The 23,485-nt window shown below is 43.4% G+C and overlaps 1 protein-coding gene across 9 annotated transcripts in view; it reads left to right on the top strand.

Moving 5' to 3' along the window:
• ERBB4 (erb-b2 receptor tyrosine kinase 4) overlaps window positions 1-23,485 on the top strand; it is a 986,993-nt gene that overhangs the window by 961,246 nt on the left and 2,262 nt on the right. For 5 of the 9 annotated variants that reach the window (XM_005279678.5, XM_005279680.5, XM_005279681.5 and 2 more), the window contains one exon: window positions 19,619-19,916. In XM_005279678.5, the coding sequence (XP_005279735.2) occupies window positions 19,619-19,916 (298 nt within the window). Of the gene's footprint in view, window positions 1-18,613; window positions 18,662-19,618; window positions 19,917-23,485 lie in introns of all 9 variants that reach the window. The other 4 variants (XM_005279676.4, XM_005279677.4, XM_005279679.5 and 1 more) reach the window with 1 other exon arrangement.

Raw genomic sequence — 23,485 nt, 5'->3', positions numbered from 1 at the left:
AAACATCTGCACTGCTATTTCTAGCACCACGAGCCTGAGTCAATTGACCCCGGCTCTGAGACTCAGTGCCATGGGTATTTCTTTTCAGTGTAGACGTACCCAGTGATACCTGCCCCTTCAAGTCCTCTTCCGAGAAGAATGTCACATCATAAAGAGGAAATTAGTGTTAACTAATGCTGAGAGGGCAATGTTTTCTGACACTGGGCTGCCAGTGGGATTGGGGATAGGGTGATGGCTCTGAATTTTCCTAGAGCATCCTATAAATCTAGCGTTTTGACCAATATAATATTATACTTTCTCAATAGTTTTCACTACTTCCTGGGCCAGCTAAGGGCTATGGAAGGCCCCGAATGCAGTGTAACCAATGAGATATCAATTTACTAAAATGGGGGTCGGGTATAGAGAGCCTACACAGTCCATCCACACCCTCTGCATGGCATTGTGCCGTACTCCCCTGGGGCTCCATTCACCCTAATTCACAGGCATTATTTTTAGGGCAGGGAGAAAGGAGACTGCTGAGGGTGTGGCCGATGAATGTACAATTTATATATAATAACAGCTGCTGGAATCAGCAGAGGCTGACCCCTCTCATGTGACAGGAATACTAACCATTATAACTCTGAGCCATATCAGATGTCTCGGGTCAGCACATAAAGTCTGGTCTCTTGCTACCAGTCGCGTGTCTTACATTTATTACAGGAGTCCCCAGGCAGCATGCACATATATGCACGCACACACACGGCTAGATTTCAGTAGAGCTAAATCAGCATAATGCTGAAGTACCTCCCTGGTGAATCAGACATGCTGTGTCTAAGATACATAGTTGCCATAGAGGCCCCTGATTTCTAACACAGATAGGTGTTTTTTCTGGATATAAGCTCTGCTCTGTTTGCTCTGCAGTTGCAATAATGCAGATAATAATCAATGGCGATAAGACTGCAATTGTTCCTCCTCTAAACATTCATGTTGATTTAAAACTAAATGTGCGGTAGCTCCTTTAAGAAGTATTCTTTGTACTGTGCATACTTTAAGTACAGATGGATGTCAGTTGCAGGAATCACATAGACCTGAAATGCCTTCAAGTATCTATACATACAGTGTTTTGAGTCTAGCTTATTCTGTTTCCTTTGGGTAACTTGGATTTATGCTTGTTTGGTGTAACGAATATTAATATTAAATGAACTCATTATGATCAGTGTTATTACTATGAATACCAAATACATCGATACAGCTCAGGCAGTTTATGTTCATTGTTACTGGAAAATTAAATTTTATGTGAAAGCCTCCATGCTGCTTAGCTAAGGCAAGACACGGAGCCAGTAGCTACTGAATCTTCAAGTCTTTCCTGGAGATGAGGTGGTTGAAAAATACCGTTCGCACCCTCTCGCCCTGCACTTACTGCGATTGTGTTTTTAATTTAAAAAATGAGGCATGCTTACTGTGAGCCGCTAATGGGCTCTTTCTCTGGGCATACTGCACAGAACCTCTTGGCTTAAATGTGCCATAGCACAATTCTAACAAGGCATCAGGAAAGCAGGGAGATTCTGAGCCTCTTTGTGCTTGGACATTAAAGTCAGTGAACTGAAGTAAGAGCACTAGTTTGCTAAGGAAAGCTGTGAAGTTTCTGCTGTATGATCCTAAATCCAGGCAAGGTGATGCTAGGGTTAGGCACCAAGGATATACATAAGACAAATACAAAAAAAACAGTTTAATGTACAGTAGTGACATAAAGCTGTATCCCGCAGGAAAGATGAAACCTCAGTGGGATGGGATATGCCAGTGGCTCTCAAATTTTTGTACTGGTGACCCCTTTCACATAGCAAGTCTCTGAATGTGACCTCCCCCTTATAAATTAAAAACACTTTTTTAATATATTTAACACCATTATAAATGCTGGAGGTAAAGCAGGGTTTGGGGTGGAGGTTGACAGCTCACGACTCCCATTTAATAACCTCGTGACCCCCTAAGGGGTCCCAACCCCCAGTTTGAGAATCCCTGTGATATGCCCTGCACTGAAATAAACAAGGTATTGCCTTCCTAATCCTCTGGGATCTGTTGAGATAGGCTGGAGGCACAAGGCCAAAGCCTCCTGTTACTCCACCACCACACACACACACTGTTTTCCTGGCAGCCTGACTACTGGATCCGGGCTACCAAAACTCCTCTGTTTCTGGCTAACTCATGGAGTCCCTTGGAGAAGAGTTCCCCCTTAAAGGGGAGTTCCCCAGCATGGAAGGGGCACTGGGCAAAAGTTAATACAGGGGCTGGTCTGTCTAGAAAATTGGAATTTCAGCTAAACTACATTTTTCACATAAAGTGTCTGCTTTCCACAGAAAATTTTGACTTTTAATCAACACCTGTCAACCAGAAAGTTCCAAAATCAGCAAAGGGGGTTAACAACTGGTGGGTTTCCAGTACTTAGTGTTCTGTTTGGGTGAATAATTTCATGTGTGTGAAAGTCTAGTCATTGCCACTGCAATGGTTATAAGCCCAAGACTTTCATTGCTAGCGCTAGCAAACCTCCTACATTCACAACCATACAATTATTGACTCTGATTTTTTAACAAGTACTGACCTGTCTGAACAGGTACAGTGTTAGAACAGATGGAAGTCTCTTTTGTGTGCATCTATGCATCCGATGAAGTGGGCTGTAGTTCATGAAAACTTATGCTCAAATACATTTGTTAGTCTCACAAGTATTCTTGTTCTTTTGTGTTAGCATTTGTACACCACAATGCTTTTACCTTGGCTAATTCTCACTGCTGCTAACTATTTATACTGTTCAGTAGCTCCTCCAATTGCAGCCCTTGTTACTGTGTTCTGTACACCGTATATTACAGAAACCCTTGATGCCATCTATGTAGATAAGAGTCAGGTGATATTTCACTCCTGAACCTCTATTTATAATTAGCCCATAAAACATCACTCCAGAGTGAAATAGGGCAAAGTCTCATCTAGGCTCTTAATTTGTTTTTAGAAACACATAAACGTGTGGGCTTTAAAGGGAGTGAAGAAAAAGAATTAGAATGATTATTAATGGTATTTTATACAGACATGGCAACTTTCATTACAGATGTTGGGCACAATTCTTAGAATTGAGACATTTGCCACATGGCGCACACCAGAGCTCTGGCTTGACTAGACTCCTTAGTCACATAGGTAACCTACATAGGAATCTAGAGGGCAGGGCCCCTGCTGCCAATCTGACTTCAAAGCAGGAGTGAAGCTGGCCTATTCTCTGGCAGTGGCCTACTGCAGCCATTACTCATGTTACATGCCGAATACACAGAGCAGCAAATCAATTCCCTACAGATCAGCCACTTTGTGCATCTAACAGTTTATAATACAATAGTTGATTTGGTATTAAGAGAAAAAAATAATTTAAAATTGCTGAGATGACAGGCCAGATCAGTGCCCAGGCACAACCCCATTGACTATTGCAACCCCACTCTAGTCTGCCAGGTGATGCAAAGGATAAACAAAAGGTGGATTTAAAACCCGCACATTGCAGCCATGTGGCACATTTCACAAATTTAAAACTTCTTTTTTGCATTTTTTTACATGATAATTATGCCTTGAAATTATGTCATTATTTTAGAGTAACATTAATTGCATAAATAGACATATAGTCATTAACATTAATTGCAATGACTATATAACTATTCTACAAACTTCAAAATTGCCTTTGCAATCATTAGAAAAGTGGTCTGAATGTTGTGAGAAAACTCCACAAAAATGAAGAAATTCACAAAAAGAGTGGAGAGTGCTTAGAGGATTGGGCCCTAACCTTCCAATATTCACAAATTATGGATTGGACAATATAAACTCTTTAATCAGACTCTCCTATAGCCTTTATTATGAATTCCTTTCTTTTGGGCGCTTGCCTGACAACTGTGGGGGGAGATTGTGCAGGGGAATTTCAGGGAGGTAAGAATCTGCTTTATGCCCCGGCATGGACTTTCTAGACTGCAGATTAATGCATGCTGGAGTAAACAGATGCTGTGTGCAATGCCAGTTCCCCCAGCTAAGTTGGTGCAGGGGGTGCTGTAATTTGCCGATAGGACAGGCTAGCAGTCAATCACTTCCCTCTGCCCCCACCACAAGGAGGAAGCGGGAAGGGAGTTGTTTCTCCCACCCTTTGCATTGAGGGCTTTAACAACAGGATGGCTATGATTAGGCCCTCATCCCTACTATTTTCAATGAGTGGAATTCAGTACCTGTTTCTGCTGATGAGACATGAGCCAGAATAGAAGCCAGCTGTTTCTACCAGACCTGTGCCAGCTCTACAAGGGTAACAGGAGGCAAAAGGAATTATTACAAGGAAGTCCCATGGCCTGTGTTATGTAGGAGGTCAGACAAGATGATTGCAAGAGTTCTGTCTGGCCTTAACTCTATGCATTTATGAAGCAGAAAAAAAGTACGTTGTCCTAACCGTCAGCAATATGACTCAGGAGTCATAGATTTTAAGGCCAGAAGGGACCATTGTGATCATCTACTGTGACCCCCTGGATAACACATGCTAGAGAATCTCACCCATAATTTCTGTATCAAGCCCATCACTTGTGTTTGAGCTAGAGCACCTCTTTAAAAAGATATCCAGTCATGAGTTAAAGATTGAAAGTGATGGAGAGTTCACCACAACCCTACGTAAGTTGTTCCAATAATTAACTACCCTCACCATGAACATTTTTGCCTTATTTCTAGTCTGAATTTCTCTAGCTTTAGCTTCCAACCATTGGCTCTCATTATGCCTCTTCCTGCTAGATTAAATTGCTGCCGACTATCAGAAATCTCTTCTGCTCAGAGCACAGGTTTGCTGAGCAAAATGGAGCCATGTGTTACATGCTCACTGTTCAGAGCAAACCTGCATTTAATGTTGCCTTTTTGTTCTGGTTGGCTCTGGCTATATGCTACCTTCTGTATTTCTTCAATACCTTCTTCATAATAATGCGACCAGAACTGTCAATGTTTTTGCCAAATGTGACTTCTCCCTCTGCTAACCCTATTTCCACTGCAAGACAGGAGCTCTCTGATTCAGGCAAGACTTCATGCTTTTATATATGCAACCAAGAACTTAACTGTTTTAACTTTGCATCCAATTTCATTCATTCCTTCTCCTAAGTCCTGGTAATCAAAATAGGTGATCAAAATGTATCCTAATATTCCATGTCTTGCCACTAGTTGGTGTCATTTCCTTATGCATTCAAGTGCTGTAGTTCATCTCCAATACCATAGCAGATGAACTTGTAGATTAATAGGCTACTGTATCAAAGGTATTCTTAAAATTCAGGAAAATTATTTTGACAGTGTCCCTCTATTAGCTGTCTTGCTTCTTCAAAACACTTGGTTAATTGTTTTATTAATCCACCCTGAATGTCTTTCATCACATCATAATGTTCCAGATATTTCCCTACTCTGTCCCTAATTACTGGTTTTAGTACTTGGTACAATGATAAAGTCAAATCTATAGATCAGTTGTTTACCCAAGAATCATAGGACTGGAAGGAACCTCGAGAGGTCATCTAATCTAGTCCCCTGCACTCATAGCAGGAATAAGTATTATCTAGACCACTCCTGACAAGTGTTTGTCTAACCTGCTCTTAAAAATCTCCAATAATGGAGATTCCACAACCTCCCTAGGCAATTTATTCTAGTGCTTAACCACCCTGACAGTTAGGAAGTTTTTCCTAATGTCCAACCTAAACCTCCCTTGCTGCAATTTAAGTCCATTGCTTCTTGTCCTATCCTCAGAGGTTAAGAAGAACAATTCTTCTCCCTCCCCCTTGTAACAACCTTTTATGTACTTGAAAACTGTTATCATGTCCCCTCTTAGTCTCCTCTTTTCCAGACTAAACAAACCCAATTTTTTCAATCTTCCTTCACAGGTCATGTTTTCTAGACCTTTAATCATTTTTTGTTGTTCTTTTCTGGACTTTCTCCAATTTGTCCACATCTTCCCTGAAATGTGGCTTCCAGAACTGGACTCAATATTCCAGTTAAGGCCTAATCAGTGTGGAGTAGAGTGGAAGAATTACTTCTCATGTCTTGCTTTCAACACTCCTGCTTATACATCCCAGAATGATGTTCGCTTTTTTTGCAACAGAGTTACACTGTTGACTCATATTTAGCTTGTGGTCCACTATGACTCTCACATACCTTTCTGCAGTTCTCCTTCCTAGGCAGTCATTTCCCATTTTGTACATGTGCAACTAATTGTTCCTTCCTAAATGGAGTACTTGACATGTGTCCTTATTATTACTTCAGACCATTTCTCCAGTTTGTCCAGATCATTTTGAATTTTAATCCTATCCTCCAAAGCGCTTGCAAACCCTCCCAGCTTGGTATTGTCCACAAACTTTATAAGTGTAATCTCTATGCCATTATCTAAATCATTGATGAAGATATTGAACAGAACCAGACACAGAATCTGCTCTTAGGTTTTGCCAGTTAGTTTTGGTACCATTTCCTGCTTTTTAAAGAGTTTTTTGTTTTGTTCCAAGTCCTCTACTCTTTCTGCTTTGCGTCTCCCTTAAGAAGTTTTGGATGGATTTTAGAATTTAATCAATGTTTTTAGTCATCAGGCTAGCTTCAGTCATTTTTGTCTCCTTGTCCCTGGGAAATGTTTAATGTCATGTATCTGTTTCTAGCCCCTGTATTGGAAAGCCAACATCATAAAGCAGTTTTTTATGCCTAATACCCAGAAAGCGAACCTAGGTATAAACAGAACTTGAAACTGCCTGGTCTAATTTTATTGCTTAGGATGAGTAGAATATAAAAAAGCATCAAATCTGATGTAAAACAAATTAGATTAAAACAGTTCAGTTTTACTGATCTATCTTAAAACAGAGATAATCTACAATGTCTCTCTAAAATATGCTAAATTTGTGACAGAAAAAAAAAGAGTGAAATTCATATGTTGGGATCAAACAAAACACATGTGGGCCAACACTTAGCTATAGCAGGGTATTTTTTTAGTGCCAGAGTCCATAGTCTTATGACATGTAGTCCCTCACTCCATAAGCAGTCCTATTGAAATGAGCAGTGCTGCTCACAGAGAAAGGCACAGCATGAGCAAGGGTATCAGAAGATGGCTCTTAATATGCCCATGCTATCTAGCTGCTGAAGGTCATGTTGCAAGAGTTGCCCTACACTGCTAATCTTGTCCCTCTTGTTTTTTCTCTGACATACATGGTCCTGAGCCACAACGTTTAGATCCAGATTCAACCTTTCTAGTTTTGGAGGGTATTTGTTCTGGGGTTTTGGGTTTGGACACACATTTGCTACCAATTTAATATATATTTGGGATCAGCTAGCTGTGCTCTTGCCTTGCAGCAGGATTACCCTCCCCCAGTTAGAATTACTGTGAGTTCACACTCCCACCAAAGGACAGTAACCAGTCCAGGGGACCCCAGCTGTACTTTGCAAAAGCTATCAGTATGTGAAGTGGAAATGTACTGAGCTTCACTGTCACTGGTTAAAATCAAGGAGCATCTGCCTCATCTATGAATAGCTGTTGGCTCTGTTAACAAACAAGAGAACTTGCAGCTGATTCAGTTAAAAAAAAAAGTCCATGGCTATAAAGGGAGTGACTGCCAAATATTTCTAAACTCCGCTGATGAGGCACTCAGTGAGTTTCCAAAAACCTTTTTTATTTGGGAGGCACAGCTGGAAGAGTGGGTGATGCTGACCAGAAAGACCTGACCCCAGATTTTCAAATGCACAGAACCCTCAGTGAGGGTCAGAGTTGGGAAATAATCCCATTTAGGCACCTACATAGGGACCTTTTTTTTAAAAAAAAAGTTCTCAGCACCAAGAAGTTAGACTTGTGATACATGTGGCCAGATTTTCAAAAGAGTTCAGTACGCAACATGCTGAGTTTTTGGAAATTTGAACACTTATTTTGGTGCCTAAGTGGGAGCTGAGCTCTTTTAAAAACCTATTCCTGACTTGTGGGTGCCAAATTCGCTTAAAAATTTAGCCTATAATGCAAGTGGCTCCTATGCAGCCAAGTAGATGGTTACAAAATATGCACACTTTAAAATGCACTGACATGCCAAGCGTCATCCCATCATTGCAGACACCTTACACAGCCCTTAGTGGTACCAAGGGATGTTTGTAGCTGGCCCGGGAAGTTAATAGTGGGGCCTGGGCACAGTGTGTTCATCATTCGGGATGACAGAAGCAGTTGCACTGAAGCACTACAGGAAGGGTCAAGCTGCAGTAGTCAATGTTGTATTGCTGTACACCCACACCAGCTGGAGGGCAGAAAAAAATCTTGGAAAAAAGCAGGCTAGACAACTCTGCATAGTTCAACAGCTAGGACAACGGACTAGGAGTCAGGAAATAACTATTAGGGCTGGTCGAAACTGCTTCTTACTAAATGAATTTTTTTGCCAAAAAAGTATCATGTTCTTTGAAAATGGTCACATTTTGGGGCAAAAAAACTCTGAATACCCCAAAACATAAAAGGTTTTGGTTTATAGGTGAAAACCAAAAAAAAAAAAACAGTGATTAGGAAAAGCCACTGAAGTGCCTCAATAAGAGTTGTTGTTTGAGTACCTTCTGCCCCATTCTCTTCTCTGGGCTACCGAATTGGACTACCTCTCCCATGAGTCCATAGAACTCCCATGATGCATCACAGCAGTCCATAAAGAGGGGCGACTGTGGTGCATCATAGGAGATGTAGTCTGGCCAGGGATTATACCCCCTAAACATATTTTTCATGTGGGCCATATCCATTTGGTATAAAATGACTTGGTAGCCAATGTAAAGATGCTGCTTTCCTTATTTGTTAAATGCTGATAACGAAAAAAATCAGAGCTATAAAAAGAAGCAAAGCTAGATGGGGTGGGGTAGGGTGGAGGGGACACAGAGGAGGTTTAGATTTAGAATGGTAATGATTACTTTATCCAAATCAGTTGGATGGCTATTTCTTTTAAAGTATTATTGCCACCAGATTCCCAGCCCTGCTCTAAATCATCCCAGCATCTCATCAAGAAGCCTATTCTTTGCGTTAAGAGACCAAGAGTGCACAATTATGGGTTTCTTTTCCCTTTGCATAACAAAATGGAGAGATTATCATCAAGTTACTATTCAGATTTTAGGAGGATTTAAAAAAAAAAACCCCATCTTTATCTATTAGAGCTCCCTGTTCAGGCCAGCATGCTGTAATGATTACTCCTGTAAAGGCTTCGGAGGAGATGTGCTCTATTTCATTCTCAATGAGGGTTGATGGCATTTTGAGAGGCTCAGAATAGCCTTTGATTACTGTATAAAACAGAATGGGGAAGCTGGTTATGTAGTGGGGGTATTGCCACGAGTGCTCCTCATCAGCTTTCTATTATGTTTTTTTCTGCCGGGAACATATCACAATCACAAATCACAAGCATGTTGTGTTTTTATTCTTATTTTCCCTGCTTTTCAAAAGTTGTGTGCTTTAAAGTTCAGAGTTCTGGTTTAACAGCCGTGTACAAAGGGGTGATTTTCGGACTCTGTGGTTCAGTCAGGTACCACTGCATAAAAGCAAGATCAACGTCTTGACCCTGTCATTGGCAAGTATTCTCCTCTAAACCGTGGGGACATGCCAAGTGTTATAGGGGTATCATTCGTTGGACAATGCAAGGGACCCGGTACTGGAGAAAGAATGACAGGGAATCAGTCCTGAGGGAAGTTAAATGGATTGATTAGAGAGAGGGAGAAGAATATGGAGCCTCTCCTCCCGCCCCCTCCCCCCTCCCCGTGCTGGTTGGCTTTCCTTCCAGCCTGTTTGATGCCCAAACTGCATTAATGTAAAATAAGTCAATTTTATATGAAAAAAATACTCGCTCATATATCATTATGTCCTGATGAAAGACAATTAGTTATTATGAAGCTTTAAGCCTGTTTTGCACACCTTTCCCAATACTTCCACTGATGTCTTTTCAACAGATATTTAATGCTATGCAGCAGAACACTTCTGTTTTAGTCACAGACAAGGTATAGCGCTGGGCAACGGCAGCGTGCCTGGACCCCCAGCTGCAAGGCTGTAGAGAGCAGCTCATTCTAAAACTCACGATCATGGGTGTGGCTGGGGCCACTTTAGGCCCCAGCGTAAACTGGATCAACCTCAGAGGCCACAGAATCTGCCAGCGATTGCCAGAATACAGGTGTTCTGACTTCCCTCTCCTGTTTTTTGGTGCACTGGCTCTCTATGAGCCAGGACTTCCCCTACACAGGAAATCCACTGCTGTCCTATTAGGGCAACTTTCCAACCCCTTTGATCTGTTCCAGATTGGCTAACAACAAGGGACAAAGCCAAAGGTCCCTGGACTTTTTAATGTCCCCACAGAGCAGACAAGACCTTGGTTTTTAAGGTCTCCTCTGAAAGTCCCATGCACAGTAAGTTGCAAGGACTCTAATTTATCTTCCATGGAAGAACTGGCGAGTTGAATCGAGTCAACCCTGTTGGGATAACTGCAGGGAATCTAGGTGTTTCAAAGCTGAGACTTAGTCTACAAAACCCTCTAGATAAATAAATTAATGGAGATATCCTATCTCCTACAACTGGAAGGGATCTTGAAAGGTCATTGAGTTGAGTCCAGCCCCCTGCCTTTACTAGCAGGACCAAGTACTGATTTTGCCCCAGATCCCTAAATGGCCCCCTCAAGGATTGAACTCACAACCCTGGGTTTAGCAGGCCAATGCTCAAACCACTGAGCTATCCCTTCCCCATATCATTGTACAAACATTAATTCATTTATATGTATCATTATATAGACCGATTTTGTTTTACAAAATTGCCCTTCCTCCTTTTGGTTTAAGGTCAGATATATTTGTTGTGGATGGTCTAGAGCCAGAGCAGAGTAAGCGGTTCACTCAGTGGTCAGAAGGAGGCTGTGAATCTTCTGGGAAGAGGTGGATGTTCTCCAGGGGAGCTGTTTCCAATTTCAGTTTCATTTCAGTTTGCATCAGTTGTAAATACCAGCCTGTTTCTTGGAAATGTAACTGGTGTTTGCTCTGGGCTGATGGGACAGCTATGCATTGTTAGTTCTGTCTGCAGCACTACCAGAGTATCCAAAGCACATTATTCAGATCCACTGGCATAAACCAGCTGCCCTTATTCCAGGTGGACTGCTGAAATCTGTATGCTTACAGCAGCAGCTGTGCGGTCAGGTACATTTAGGAGGCTGCAGTTTGGTGACTTAAGGCTGGATACTCACTCGGTTTCTATCAAGACAGTTTCTGCTGATTAGCTATTCTTAGGTACAAGCAGCCCTGGCATAGAATTCCACAAAGGGAGGTAAGCCGAGCACGTGTGAGGTCCGAAATGCATGTGTAAGAAATATCATAAACTGTGCACTGCTGTGCAGTCATTTTACTTCTGTGCAAAATGGGTGTGACATATTGTCATTTGGATGTTGGGAGTATTTTACTCCTACTTTGCACAGGTGTAAATAACTATCCAAGGTGCAACAGGGCATAGTGAAGTGGCGGAGAGAGATTTGTACGTGAGAGCGATTTAAAGATTTGTGAGACAAATCCTGAGGTAATTGCTCCATGTTTACTAAAGTAAACTCCAAGAGCCTGGTGCCAGGTAAGCTCAGTTGGCTTCTTTTGTGAGTACCACGACGTAGAGCTGTTAAAGAATGTCCTTTAAAAAATTCATAATTTCCTGTGAAAAAAAATTGTTTTTTCAATGAAAAAAACAAACCCCAAACTCATTTTTAAACAGAATCAAACCGTGCAGATTTTCCCATAAAATTTGCTTTTGGTTTTCAATTTCCATTTTTTTGTTGAAAAAACCAGAACATTTCAACCAACATTTTCACTTTGGTCGAAAGAGCCGTTTTTCATCCAAAAATGTTCCACAACAAACCTTTTTTGATTGGCTCCATCAGTGAGTCATTTTGATAGGGCATAAACCCTGATGCCTGAGAGCACTTACCCAGCAGTCCTACCAGAGATTTCAGCAGGGGTTCAACTCCCAATGTGACAGCTACATAAATTGCCAAGTATGTCAGGCAAAATGCATCTCTTGTACTGACCACTGGACAATATACATCTGAGTGTTCTTTGGAACCATCCTATGAATTCAGTAGAACCACATGGCAGGCCAGATACTGGAGTGGAGGTCCAGCAACGAAGCAGTTAAAAGAACGTATTACCGTCAAATTTAGCCACATATCTGCTGACTAACACAAGTATTCTGGCTGAGTACAAGCCTGCCTGACTGCCCCTGGGTCTGTATTCAGGTGGCTACCCTGCCATTGCCCATGCTGCCGTGTTCACGCCGCTAGTTTGAGTGTGCTAGCTCAAGCAAACCAAGCATGTGTGTCTCTTCTGTAGTCAGTGGGGCTATTTGCAGAGTTAGGTGTGGCTCAGCTTGAGCTTGGCAGACTCTGCCCTATCGTACGGCAAACACCCTGGATAATGTGAATTGAGGGTTGATTTATAACAAGAAGTGGCTCCAGTTTTGCAAACTTCCCTATCAAATGTTTGTGTTTCCTGCCTGACAACAATGAAAACCAGCATCCCAGCGGCACTCAGAGCTGCTGTGTGAAAGAACCAGACTCGGGGATGTTGGACCCTCACCAGGGATGAAAGGGATGCGGGTGCAGGGGTGAACACCCAAGTCCCATCTGGTAGTGTCAAGACTCACCGATTCTCAGCACTTCCTGCCACCTGAAAAATTCATAGATTCATAGATTCATAGATTCTAGGACTGGAAGGGACCTCGAGAGGTCATCGAGTCCAGTCCCCTGCCCGCATGGCAGGACCAAATGCTGAGTGCAGCTCTGGAGAAGACTGTGAATCTAATCAACCTGGTCAAGGCGGGGGAAGTGGGGAAGATGCTGGGCTCAGGGTCCCGTAAGCACTACAGAAGGGGCTACTGGAAATGGAGTGTGAGAATCACAGCTCGAAACGATAATGTGGGCAAGATCCCATCAGCATAAAATGAAAGGAGACGCAGAAGAGATGCTATTCCAATGGCTGTGTAGAGTCCAGTATGGAGTGGCTGGTTTATCTTTGTTTTCATTACATTTTAACACGCCACCACAACGACATTATGTTCCTGCTATGAAGAGAGGAGCTATTGACCGAGAGAGACTGCAGAGGCCAGGAAATGGAAAACAGATTAGCAGACAGAGAGCAATAACACAAAGCAATACCCACAAAGGTCTTATTTACCTTTGTTTTATTGAGACTCATTTTACACGCATGTTAGAAGTTATAATAGCTCCTAAGTCTTTGGCATTTAGTACCACAAGGCCCTCTGGAAGGGCATAGGGAACATTTTTGCCTGTTTTAATGTTTTGCCTGTTGTACTTTGCCTTGTGCTTGAAATGGAGGCACAGGCCAAAAAAGTTGGAATTGTACACGTTCCTTATGAGGGATGCTGATGGACCGTTAGAAATGCTGGGTTCCTGATAGCCTATAATCAGGGTTTAAATTAGGGGGATGTATCTAACATAGATGTCCAGCCTACATCTTGAAAAGTGATCATAGATTTTTTCAGTACCCATCTTGAGATACTTTAAATAAAATGGGCTGATTTTTTCAGCAAGTGCTGAGCATGTGCCCTCCAATAATCAGACTTCCTCAAGAGGGATCTCAGGTTGAGCACCCGGACATGGAGCAAAGCAAAAATCACTAGTTGCTTTTGGCAACTTAGGCACTGTATGTGAGGGAAAAGGCACAGTACAGAGTTGTGTTTATTTTCTCTCTTTCAGACCCTACTTATACTAAAACTTTTCTTTCCAACGAGTCAGTGTGTAAAATGGAAGAACAAACCAAACCAAAAAACCATCATAATCCACAAAGTATTTTGTATCAGATTTATAATTTCAGCTATTGAAACTTTACCATTGGAAATATAAAAAGTATTCCGTGCCACACTTCCGCACCCCCCAAAATGTAATTTGCTGGCCAACTAAAAGTGACACAATAAAATAAAAGTTGGCTTGGTTCTTAAGTACGAAAAGTTGTTTTTGAAGCCTACAAAATTATGACTTCACATTGTAATTAGGAGGCAATTTAACAACATTTAAACAACAATTATATCGCATTTTCAACCCACTAATTTGCACCACAGCTGTTCTCTTTGCCTCCTATTTTGAAAAAATGACTGTGGAGCTTTAATGATGGCAAAAAATAATATGAATGTAAAAAGAAACTGCTCAGACAACAATAGATATGAAAAGAGCCTTGGTTAGTAGTCTATGGTGAGAATTCTATGGTTAGCATTTATGGCGAGATAAAGGAAATGCATGAGGAAAACATCATTACTGTGATGTTACTTGGCAGCATATGTAGTGTGCAGGTTGCTGACCAGAGGTTGTGAGCATAAGCTACCATAAATGCATTCATGTTGGTACGTCCTCTCCAGATATCTTGGAATGGGGTTATTCTAAGAGGGTCTTGTAATGGGTTATTCTAAGGGGGTCAGTTAATTTGTTACAGTCATGCAATGTATATTTAATTGAAAGCATAATAGCCAAGAAAATATGGAGACAGAATAGGGATGACTGCATGATTCATGGTTAATGAAGCAAAGCAAACCCATGGTTGGGTTATCTTAGAACAAACAAAAATAGAAGGTGTATTGTTGTGTATTCCTTCCCTGTTGTACAAATATGATTCCATTCAAACTGAAGAATATATTTGTTCCAATTGCAAGGAAGTAAGACAGCAAAAAGTCCTGTTTCTCCCAGCTGACAGACTCCTATTGACTCAACTCCTTTTTTTTTTTTGCTTTCTGCAGCCTAGAGGCATAGGACCCCCGTGTTGGTTCATACACAGCGTTCCTCTGGCATCTGACTCTTTTACACTTTTCTAATCTCCTGGACAGCAGGAAGGAAATTGAGATGATCATAGAATCATAGAATATCAGGATTGGCAGGGACCTCTGGAGGTCATCTAGTCCAACCCCCTGCTCAAAGCAGGACCAGTCCCCAACTAAATCATCCCAGCCGGAGCTTTGTCAAGCTGGGCCTTAAAAACCTCTAAGGAAGGAGATTCCACCACCTCCCTAGGGAACCCATTCCAGTGATCAGAGGACAGATGAAGAAAAAAAAGGAGCACTAAGCGATAGGTAGCAAACTCCCATCCCTAATTCAGGGTCCTTGCTGTTTCCGAGAGTGCCCCTCTTAGATCATCGCTCCCTAGTTCTCGATTCACAAAGGACTAGTCTGCAATCATCAGTTTTGCCTGAAGCCTCTGCCTTCTCCACAGATTCCTGCTTATCTCCCTTCAGTCCTTGCCTCTGCCCCACCTTTTTGGAGTAGGACAGGAATGTTCCCTGAATGTAGCATTTTAGGGGAAGAGGATTTTCTTTTGAGCACAGGATCCTGCCTTTGAGTGCGCCGGTTCTTCCGTGGTGCAGTAATAGCCACTGCTACTAGTTCTGATCAGCAGCTGTCAGCTTGGGAAGCATCTTTCCCCAACCTTGATCTGTCTCCTTCTCAGTTGCGGTCTTGTTGCTAGATCCCAGCCCCAAGAAAAAAAGCCTGACGAATGACATTATGTCTGGAGAACAGGCAAGACCAGTAGTGTTCAGATCTCAGTGAGCAGCTCTCCACCTCTTGTATCCAACATCTTTTCCCTGCTTAAAAGGCTATACTCTAGTGCCCCAAATCCACCTCTGAGATCCTACAGCTTGCAGAAGATTGGTTGGCAGTGATCCCAACTCACAGACTATATTCAAGTGCCTACTGCAGGTCTCGATGTCTCTCTGCTGCCATGAACACACCCTTGTTCTGGTTTCTCTTCCCCTAGCAGCTCCTCTTTTCTCTTGGTGAAAAGGCTTAGGGAGGCAGTTGCAAAATTTGGTAGCTTCCTTCCCTCTATAAATCTATCCTGTATACCTTCGTGATGAACAGATAAGTACATAAGCCTCTTGCTAACCCTAGATAGACAGTGCATACAGTACACCCCCTCCTTTCTCAGAGGAATCATCGCAAATATCCCTAGAAGTGGATGTGAAAGTCCTGAAACTCTCCTCCAGATCAGCCTTTCTAATGGGCACCATAAATTGAGCCATCTGTCAGACGCTATGGAAGAGCGGTGGAAGCTGGCATGCCTCTGGAGGTTGCATTTCACACTGTTTTGCAGCTCAGGCTGCCCAAGGGAGAGGATTTTTTTGCACACAGCTGGGACAGGATTGAGGCATTTTCTTGCTGTCTCCTCCAAGTCCTCTTCATCCCCCTGCCTTGGACGGTGCTTTCCATGCCGCTTTTATCATCCTCCGTTCTAGACCTGGCAGCAGCCACAGCTGGCTCAGAAACGACAGCTCTGTTCCCAGAGCAGCTCTGCCCTTCAGAAGTAGAAAGCTATTTGGCAAGGACTTAAAGAACACAGCCAGGTACTTCCAGCCTCCAACCAGAGCCCCATGCTCTACCACACTCATCCAGCATCGTTATTTTATTCCCAGAGGAACTGTAGAGCGGTTGGGGATTATTTCCTCTCCGTCCACGTTTCCTCTTTCCTTTGGGGTTGTTTGAAGATCCAGGGTACCCACCAAATTTTGCCTTCAGATGCCCCTGCATGGCTCCAAAAGGCCCTATTTTGGCCCTGGAGGCTAACTTAAACCTTCCCCGCTCCAAATCAGGATAAAATTCTCAGCAGGTTTCTCCCAAGCTGTCTAGCCTCATCAGCCCTGAAGGGGAGAGAGCTTTCCAGGCCTGCAGCTTCCCCTGTTATTGGGGCATGAGGGACAACATTTTGAGCAGGCAGGCGCTGAAAGCTCCTTGGACACACTGGCCTTCAAATGGCATACGTTGGGACTTCTCCAGTCCCCTTGGCTCTCCAGATTCAGGAGCCAATCCTCTGCTCAGCGTGATGATCCAGGATTCAGCTCTGGGAGCTCAGCTCCAGGAGCTCGTCAAGGAAATTACCGCAAAAGCAACTAACAGCTATGCTGTTCTTAGTATTGTTTCCTGATTCCCCCAAAAGAGGCAATTCATAGCTCATTTTGGAGGCTTCTCAGTCATAAACCTCATTTCCTGAAGCAGATTGCAGACAGAGGGCTATCCTGTAGGGCCTGCCTCCTGAATCCTTGCTTTGTTTGATGGGCCGGAAAGGTATTGATGTTTGCTTGTCATTGTCCACACCTCATACCAGCAGTTATTTCGGTTTTGCAGACAAGCCTTTTCAGTTCTATCTTTTTTGTCTTGATTTAGCCTGTTGATTCCACTGCGCTGCACTGTTCAGGGATAACATCTCTCCCTTCCTGGACAGTCTCTTTCACTAGAGAATTAAAGACAATATTGTGATGCATACGCACAGGGGGGCTGAATTAAGCCTGCACTGTTTGCTGACATGAGAGGAATGTAGATTCAGGATTCCAGGTTCTGCAGAGGAGGGTGTTCTAGTGGTTACAGTCCATTTCTGCTTCTGCCGCCAGCCTGTTCCTGTCCCTCAATACTCCTACTCACTCATCCCACTGACTAGGGGGAAAAAGGGGACTGTCTTTGAGATTGGTGTGTGGTAAAGCTGCATGCACTTTTTGGAGGCAAAGTTTTTTCTCCCCACTTTGTCTTACATTTCCCCCCTACCCCGCCTTTTTCCAGTTAAAAAAAAATGGGTCACATTTTTTAAAAGTAAGAATAAGTGGAATTTTTTCCTCACTGAAACCAAATAAAGTAGTTCAACTAAATTCAATTGATTTTTTATCAAAAACAATTTTTAAAAAATTGAATTAAAATGAAACCTTTTTTCAAAAAATGTCAAGGCAAAAAATATTAGTTTTGACCAGCTTCTAGTGTGCGCAGACCTGGTGTGAGAGCCTCACTGCTATGCTGGCCTATGGCAGCAGTTAAAAGAATCCCTGTACCAATTCCCATTGCATAGGCTCTATAGAAGATTGCACTGCCCTTCAAGCAGTCCCTTGAAAGCCCTGGCATATGAGGTATGCTGGGGGGTAGAGTTTGGAGAAGAGGAGGTGAGTCAGGAGCAGGGGCCACATCTGGAACAGGGCCTCAGCATGCAGCTCTACCGAGCTTGCAGGCACTGCCAGGGCCCATAGGACACCCCAGAGAGGCTTCCAGAACTTAGAGAGGCCCCCAGGGCTATGTAAAAGAGGCCAAGGGCCTCTCCATCTCCTGGAGCAGCTCAGGATTGGGAGGGCACAAAGGTGGTTTAAAGCCACCTTAGCTCACCCGCTGCCTGAGTTCAAAGTTCCCATAGTTTTTACCCTGTCCTCGCTGGTTGATAAGAGTGGAAAAGGAAACCTTCTCTGTATAGCCCAGGCTGCTTAGAAATGGTGGCACCCCACACCCTTCCCTGCTCTGCAGTGTCTCTGGGATGAGCCTGCCTTCTGCATGCATATGTCAGTCTCTCTGTACAATCTGTCCTTTCAAAAATTAAACCAAGGATATTGGCAAGACACACTCATCTCTCAGCAAGTGCAGCACCCATTCTTAATCAACTAAGGACAAATCTTGCAGGCGCTACTCAGGTAATACTCCCATTAACACTGAAGGCTTGCTGACTTCATTGGAAGTTTTGCTTGAGTAGGAATGGCCGGAATTGACCCCTCTTCAGTAAACCTCTCTGTTGTGCATGTTTTTCCCCATTAGTTCATACAGCTCATGTGACTTCTTCTTATATCCATCATTCCATTTTTCTTTCCTATTAGAGTGAACTTGGACACAGCCCTCCTCCTGCCTACACCCCTATGTCAGGAGTAAGTATTTCACAATCAACCTTCATCCTTTAGGTTTTTTCGGCTTTTTAAACCTTCTGTTTACTCCCCTATTCTCTTCATAAATTGCCCAATTTACTCCAGTGCCAACAGTGACTAGAATTAATACATAGGTTGGGCAAACCTACAAGGTCTCTCTAATCCCAGTCTGGATTCATCAGGAAGCCCAGAGTTCTATGGTACTATGCATCCCAAATGGGTGATCATAGTTCATAAAAAGGATCTAGGTAAAGTGCTTTGATGATTGTCTGTTTTGTCACGATTCTGAACGTGATGTGCTCATCCTGACGAGCAGTTATTAGGTTGAGCCAAAGCAATGAGTTGATGCACCAATGGGAAAGCATCTTACCAAGCTAAAATTCAGTTCCCAATGGAAGAAGTGTATAGTTTACATGACTGCTCTTTGACTGTTGCTACTTGTTTACACCAAAACCAGGCCCACTCTGAATAAAGACAGTTCAGAGATGGAGGCTTTTTCTCTCCTCTCTGGAGGAAGGTTTCCACCAGGTCAGGTTTAAGGTTTGTTGTTAGGAGAGCAGTTGTTCTTGCAGCCCAGTAGTTAAGGAGACCTACACATTATGGTCCCTGCTACTGTATATCTCAGTATTAGGCCTTGCACAGACTGGGGACTTGCCCTACTACCAGCTGTTGGTGGCCAGCAATTTGTGTAGTTGCATTCATGTAAACAGGCAAAACCATTATTGTCTCTGCTGGAGTTCCAGTCTGGCCGAAACCCAGGTACGCACCACCAGTGCAAATAGAGGCTTTGTGTATCTTCACCAGAGGTTGTAATGGTGGCAAGCCTCCCCGGCCTAGACAAGACTTTGACCGTTCAATAAAATGAAACATTGATGTGAAACCAAAGGAGCTTCCACACCTGTGTTTAGTCATTTGCTTTATTTTGTCCTTCTCTCTTGCACCACTTTGTCTTTCTCACAGAACCAGTTTGTGTACAGAGGCGGCGGCTTTGCTACAGAACAAGGAGTGCCTGCGCCATACAGAGCTGTCAGCTGCATAACTCCGGAGGTGCCAGCCATCCAGGGGGCCACGGCAGAGATCTTTGACGACACTTGCTGTAATGGTACACTACGGAAGCAGGTGGCCACCCTCGCACAAGAGGACAGCAGCACTCAGAGGTACAGCGCTGACCCAACAGTGTTTGTACCTGAGCGGGGCCAACGGGGCGAGCTGGATGAAGATGGGTACATGACTCCGATGCGAGACAAACCCACAACAGGTAAACCTCTAGCATTTTGCGGTGAAAGATCTGACTGAGCTAATCACAAATTGTTGGCTGAAATACACACACACCCAATTCCAGCGTGTATAATTACATGTTCCTACTGTACCTAAATTCCTTCTGTGTTTTCCATTGGAGAAGTTATTGTGGACTTTCCTGCGTTTCTAAAGAACTTACGTGACTGGTACTGTTGAACAGCAGCTAAATTCCATGGCCCAATATATAGAGCTGGATTGTGACTTCACAGGTGCCAAGGGGAGGTGAAAAGGATGCAAGGAGCTTTGCTCATCTGCACCCTCATTCAGCAAAGCACTTGAGTGTGTGCTTAACTCTAAGCATGTCTTTAAGTGCTTTGAAGAATTAGGGCTCAAGAGAGGTGCTAGTGAAAAACCTTGTATAAATTATCTGATTGGACTGTTTGAGATTAGTGACAGTAGCCTTCTGAGACGGGGAAGGAAGAGTTGAGAGTGGGGATTAGTTGCTTTGGAACAAGGTGTAGCCTGATAGATTTTTATATTGATTATTGATTAATCTCTGAGCCTGCAATGGTCGATATGTGTTCAGTCTCGGCAACGGCTACAGCATCAGGAAGATTGTTACCAATATTATTAGAATGAGCGAGCCGAGGAATACACAAGAAAGAATTGCAGTTTATCACGAGTCCCTTTATTAACAAATCCACTGAGCTGATAAACAATCCTGCAAACAGTGAAATACAACAGCAGACAGAGAGGTAGTACAAAGTGTCTGGCCTTCTGATTGTCATCACTCACAATTCCAGAATGGGAGTCATTAACTTCCTCAGCATCATCTTCATCATCCTCTCCCATGTCACACAGGCTGGTTTATGCCTTTTATAATGAGTTACACTGACACCCACTGGGGTTCAGACATATTTACGAAGGTTTCAACCCCTTTTCCTTTAGTGCTTCCACACTCCATTAAATTTGAGGTGCCCTGTTTTTCACAGGCTAACTTGTTAGTTCCCAATATACTCATTAACATTTAGGTCCCTCAGTCACCATAACAACTTGTGGTTAGCACATCTGCTGACATCCTAGGTCTGCAAAAATCCCCAAATCCTTCTGACCAGGTCCATTGCAATATACATTTCCTAAATATCAGCAGGTAACACATCTATTACTGTAACTGTTTCAGCTTCTGACACAAGGTCATTCATTGGTTAGCTGCTCATGTCAGCCTATCTAGGCCTGAGGCCTTGTTTGGCTAAGCTAAATATCTTACAGACCTAAGGCCTCTTGGCCCTCTGTTATAACATTAATTAATACTGATATGTCACCTCTATATCCTAAATGTACCTGACCTCTTTAATCCTTGGCTACAATGGAATATCGCACATTGCACCCTCTCCAGAGATTCACCGTGAGCTACCCCGTCCCCTGTTCCTTGGAGACAACAGAAGGGTTACCGTACGTCCTCTTTTTCCCGGACATGTCCGGCTTTTCTGCAGTCAAACCCCCGTCCGGGGGGAATTGCCAAAAAGCCGAACATGTCCGGGAAAATGGCGGCTCTGCTCCTCCCTGACTCTTCGGCTCTGTTTAAGAGCCGGGCTGCCCGAGCGGGAAGTGGGAAGTGCCCGGCTGGGGGCACAGGGTCCGGAGGCATAGGGGCTGCCCAAAGCCCGAGCGCTACCGGCTTCACAGTTTGCTGGGCAGCCTCCAGACCCTGCGCTCCCGGCTGGGCGCTTCCCCTCCCGGGCTCCAGCTGCGCTGGGGAAGCGCCGGCTGGGGGCGCAGGGTCTGGGGGCTGCCCGGCAAACCCTGAAGCCGGTAGCACTGGGGCAGCCCTTTCCCCCTGACTGGGAGTGGAAGGGAGGAGGGGGCGGAGTTAGAGTGGGGAAGGGGCGGAGTTGGGGCGGGGCTAGGGCCTGTGGAGGGTCCTCTTTTTTTATTTATGAGATATGGTAACCCTAGACAACAGCCTGAATCTTCACTGCCTTGCACCTTGTATGGGGTTCTCCACTCACTCACACCAGAGTGTAACTGACACACTAGATGCAAGGCAATGGAGATTCAGGTATATTGTGCCTACTTCCCAGTGAGGTGCACACCACCCCCTATCCAGGGCTGTGGCTTAATGCCACTCTTAAGTGCATAATCTAATAAGATGCATTGGGATCCTTCAGGATGAAAGACAAAATCCATTCAAGGAGTGGATTTTATCCAGCTGGTTTTGGACTTGAATGAACTGGATACTTCTGACATTTCTCATTGCAGATATCCCCCATCAGTGATGTTTTTTTTTCCTATAGTTAACCTCCAAGCAATTCCATTTACAGTCCACTACCCTTGCAAACAGCTCCATTGACCTCTTGGTCACCCTGCCCTCTCTGCATCTGATGTGCTTTGTGTTTTACAGTGAAACATTGTTTCTCATAGAGCGCTGTTGAGACCCTGTAGGTCAGTTAACACATGGTAACCAAGGCCAGAGGGCTACAGGCTCTGACCTCAGGAGAGAACTTGCTAACAATGTTGCATTAGTCCAGAAGAGGTGTGCAATATCTCCCAACCGTCCAGCCTGCCAACATTTTGTTCCTAATGGGTTTTTGGTGGAAATCGAAAATCCTTTGTGCTGCTGTGTGAGAGTGACTTACCCTCCTCTTCCCTCCAAGCACCACGTGCCATTAACCTTTCCTCCTTTCAGCTGTGACCCTCAGTATTGTTTACATCACAGTGTTGACATTTTGTACTAATTTCACACAGTCCTACTCTCAGTTTAGAGCTAGCTCAGGAACTCTTCTGTGTCCCTGTCGGTGCTAATTAGAATCTTTGTTCCTCCACATTCTGAGGCTCTTTGTCACTCAGTCGGGGCAGCTTTTAATCAGTCAGATAGCTGTGTTTTTAATAAACCAGCCATACAGGGTTAGACTGTGGAAATGTTTATAGTACAGAGGAGACTTAAGTGGAGATAATGCTAATCTAGCATTTTCCAGGTAGGGATGCTGAGATAGTGGTGAGTTTCAGTGACTTAGAAAGGTCGCACAGAGAGTCAGTGGCAGGCATAGACCCCAGTATCCTCCTTTCAGTTCTTTGTTCAGTGGACCATACAGCCAACTCTTCTAGAGAGTGATCCATGGTTAAAGCACTGGGCTCAGAGAGATCTGGGTTTGGTTCCCAGAAGGGCTGTCAAGCAATTAAAAAATAATAATAATCGGGATTAATTGCGCTGTTAAACAATAACAGAATACCATTTATTTAAATATTTGTGGATGTTTTCTACATTTTCAAATATATTGATTTCAGTTACAAAACAGAATACAAAGTGTACAGTGCTCACTTTATATTTATTTGTATTACAAATATTTGCACTGTAAATAACAAAAGAAATTGTATTTTTCAATTCACTTAATACAAGTACTGTAGTGCAATCTCCTTATTATGAAAGTTGAACTTACAAATGTAGAATTATGTAAAAAAATAAACTGCATTCAAAAATAAAACAATGTAAAACTTCAGAGCCTACAATTCCACTCAGTCCTATTTCTTATTCAGCCAATCGCTCAGACAAACAAATGTGTTTACTTTTGCAGGAGATAATGCTGCCCA

The sequence above is a fragment of the Chrysemys picta genome, chromosome 11, assembly GCF_011386835.1.
Source record: "Chrysemys picta bellii isolate R12L10 chromosome 11, ASM1138683v2, whole genome shotgun sequence".
Taxonomy (NCBI): domain Eukaryota; kingdom Metazoa; phylum Chordata; order Testudines; family Emydidae; genus Chrysemys; species Chrysemys picta.
This window is presented reverse-complemented; position numbering and strand designations above follow the sequence as displayed.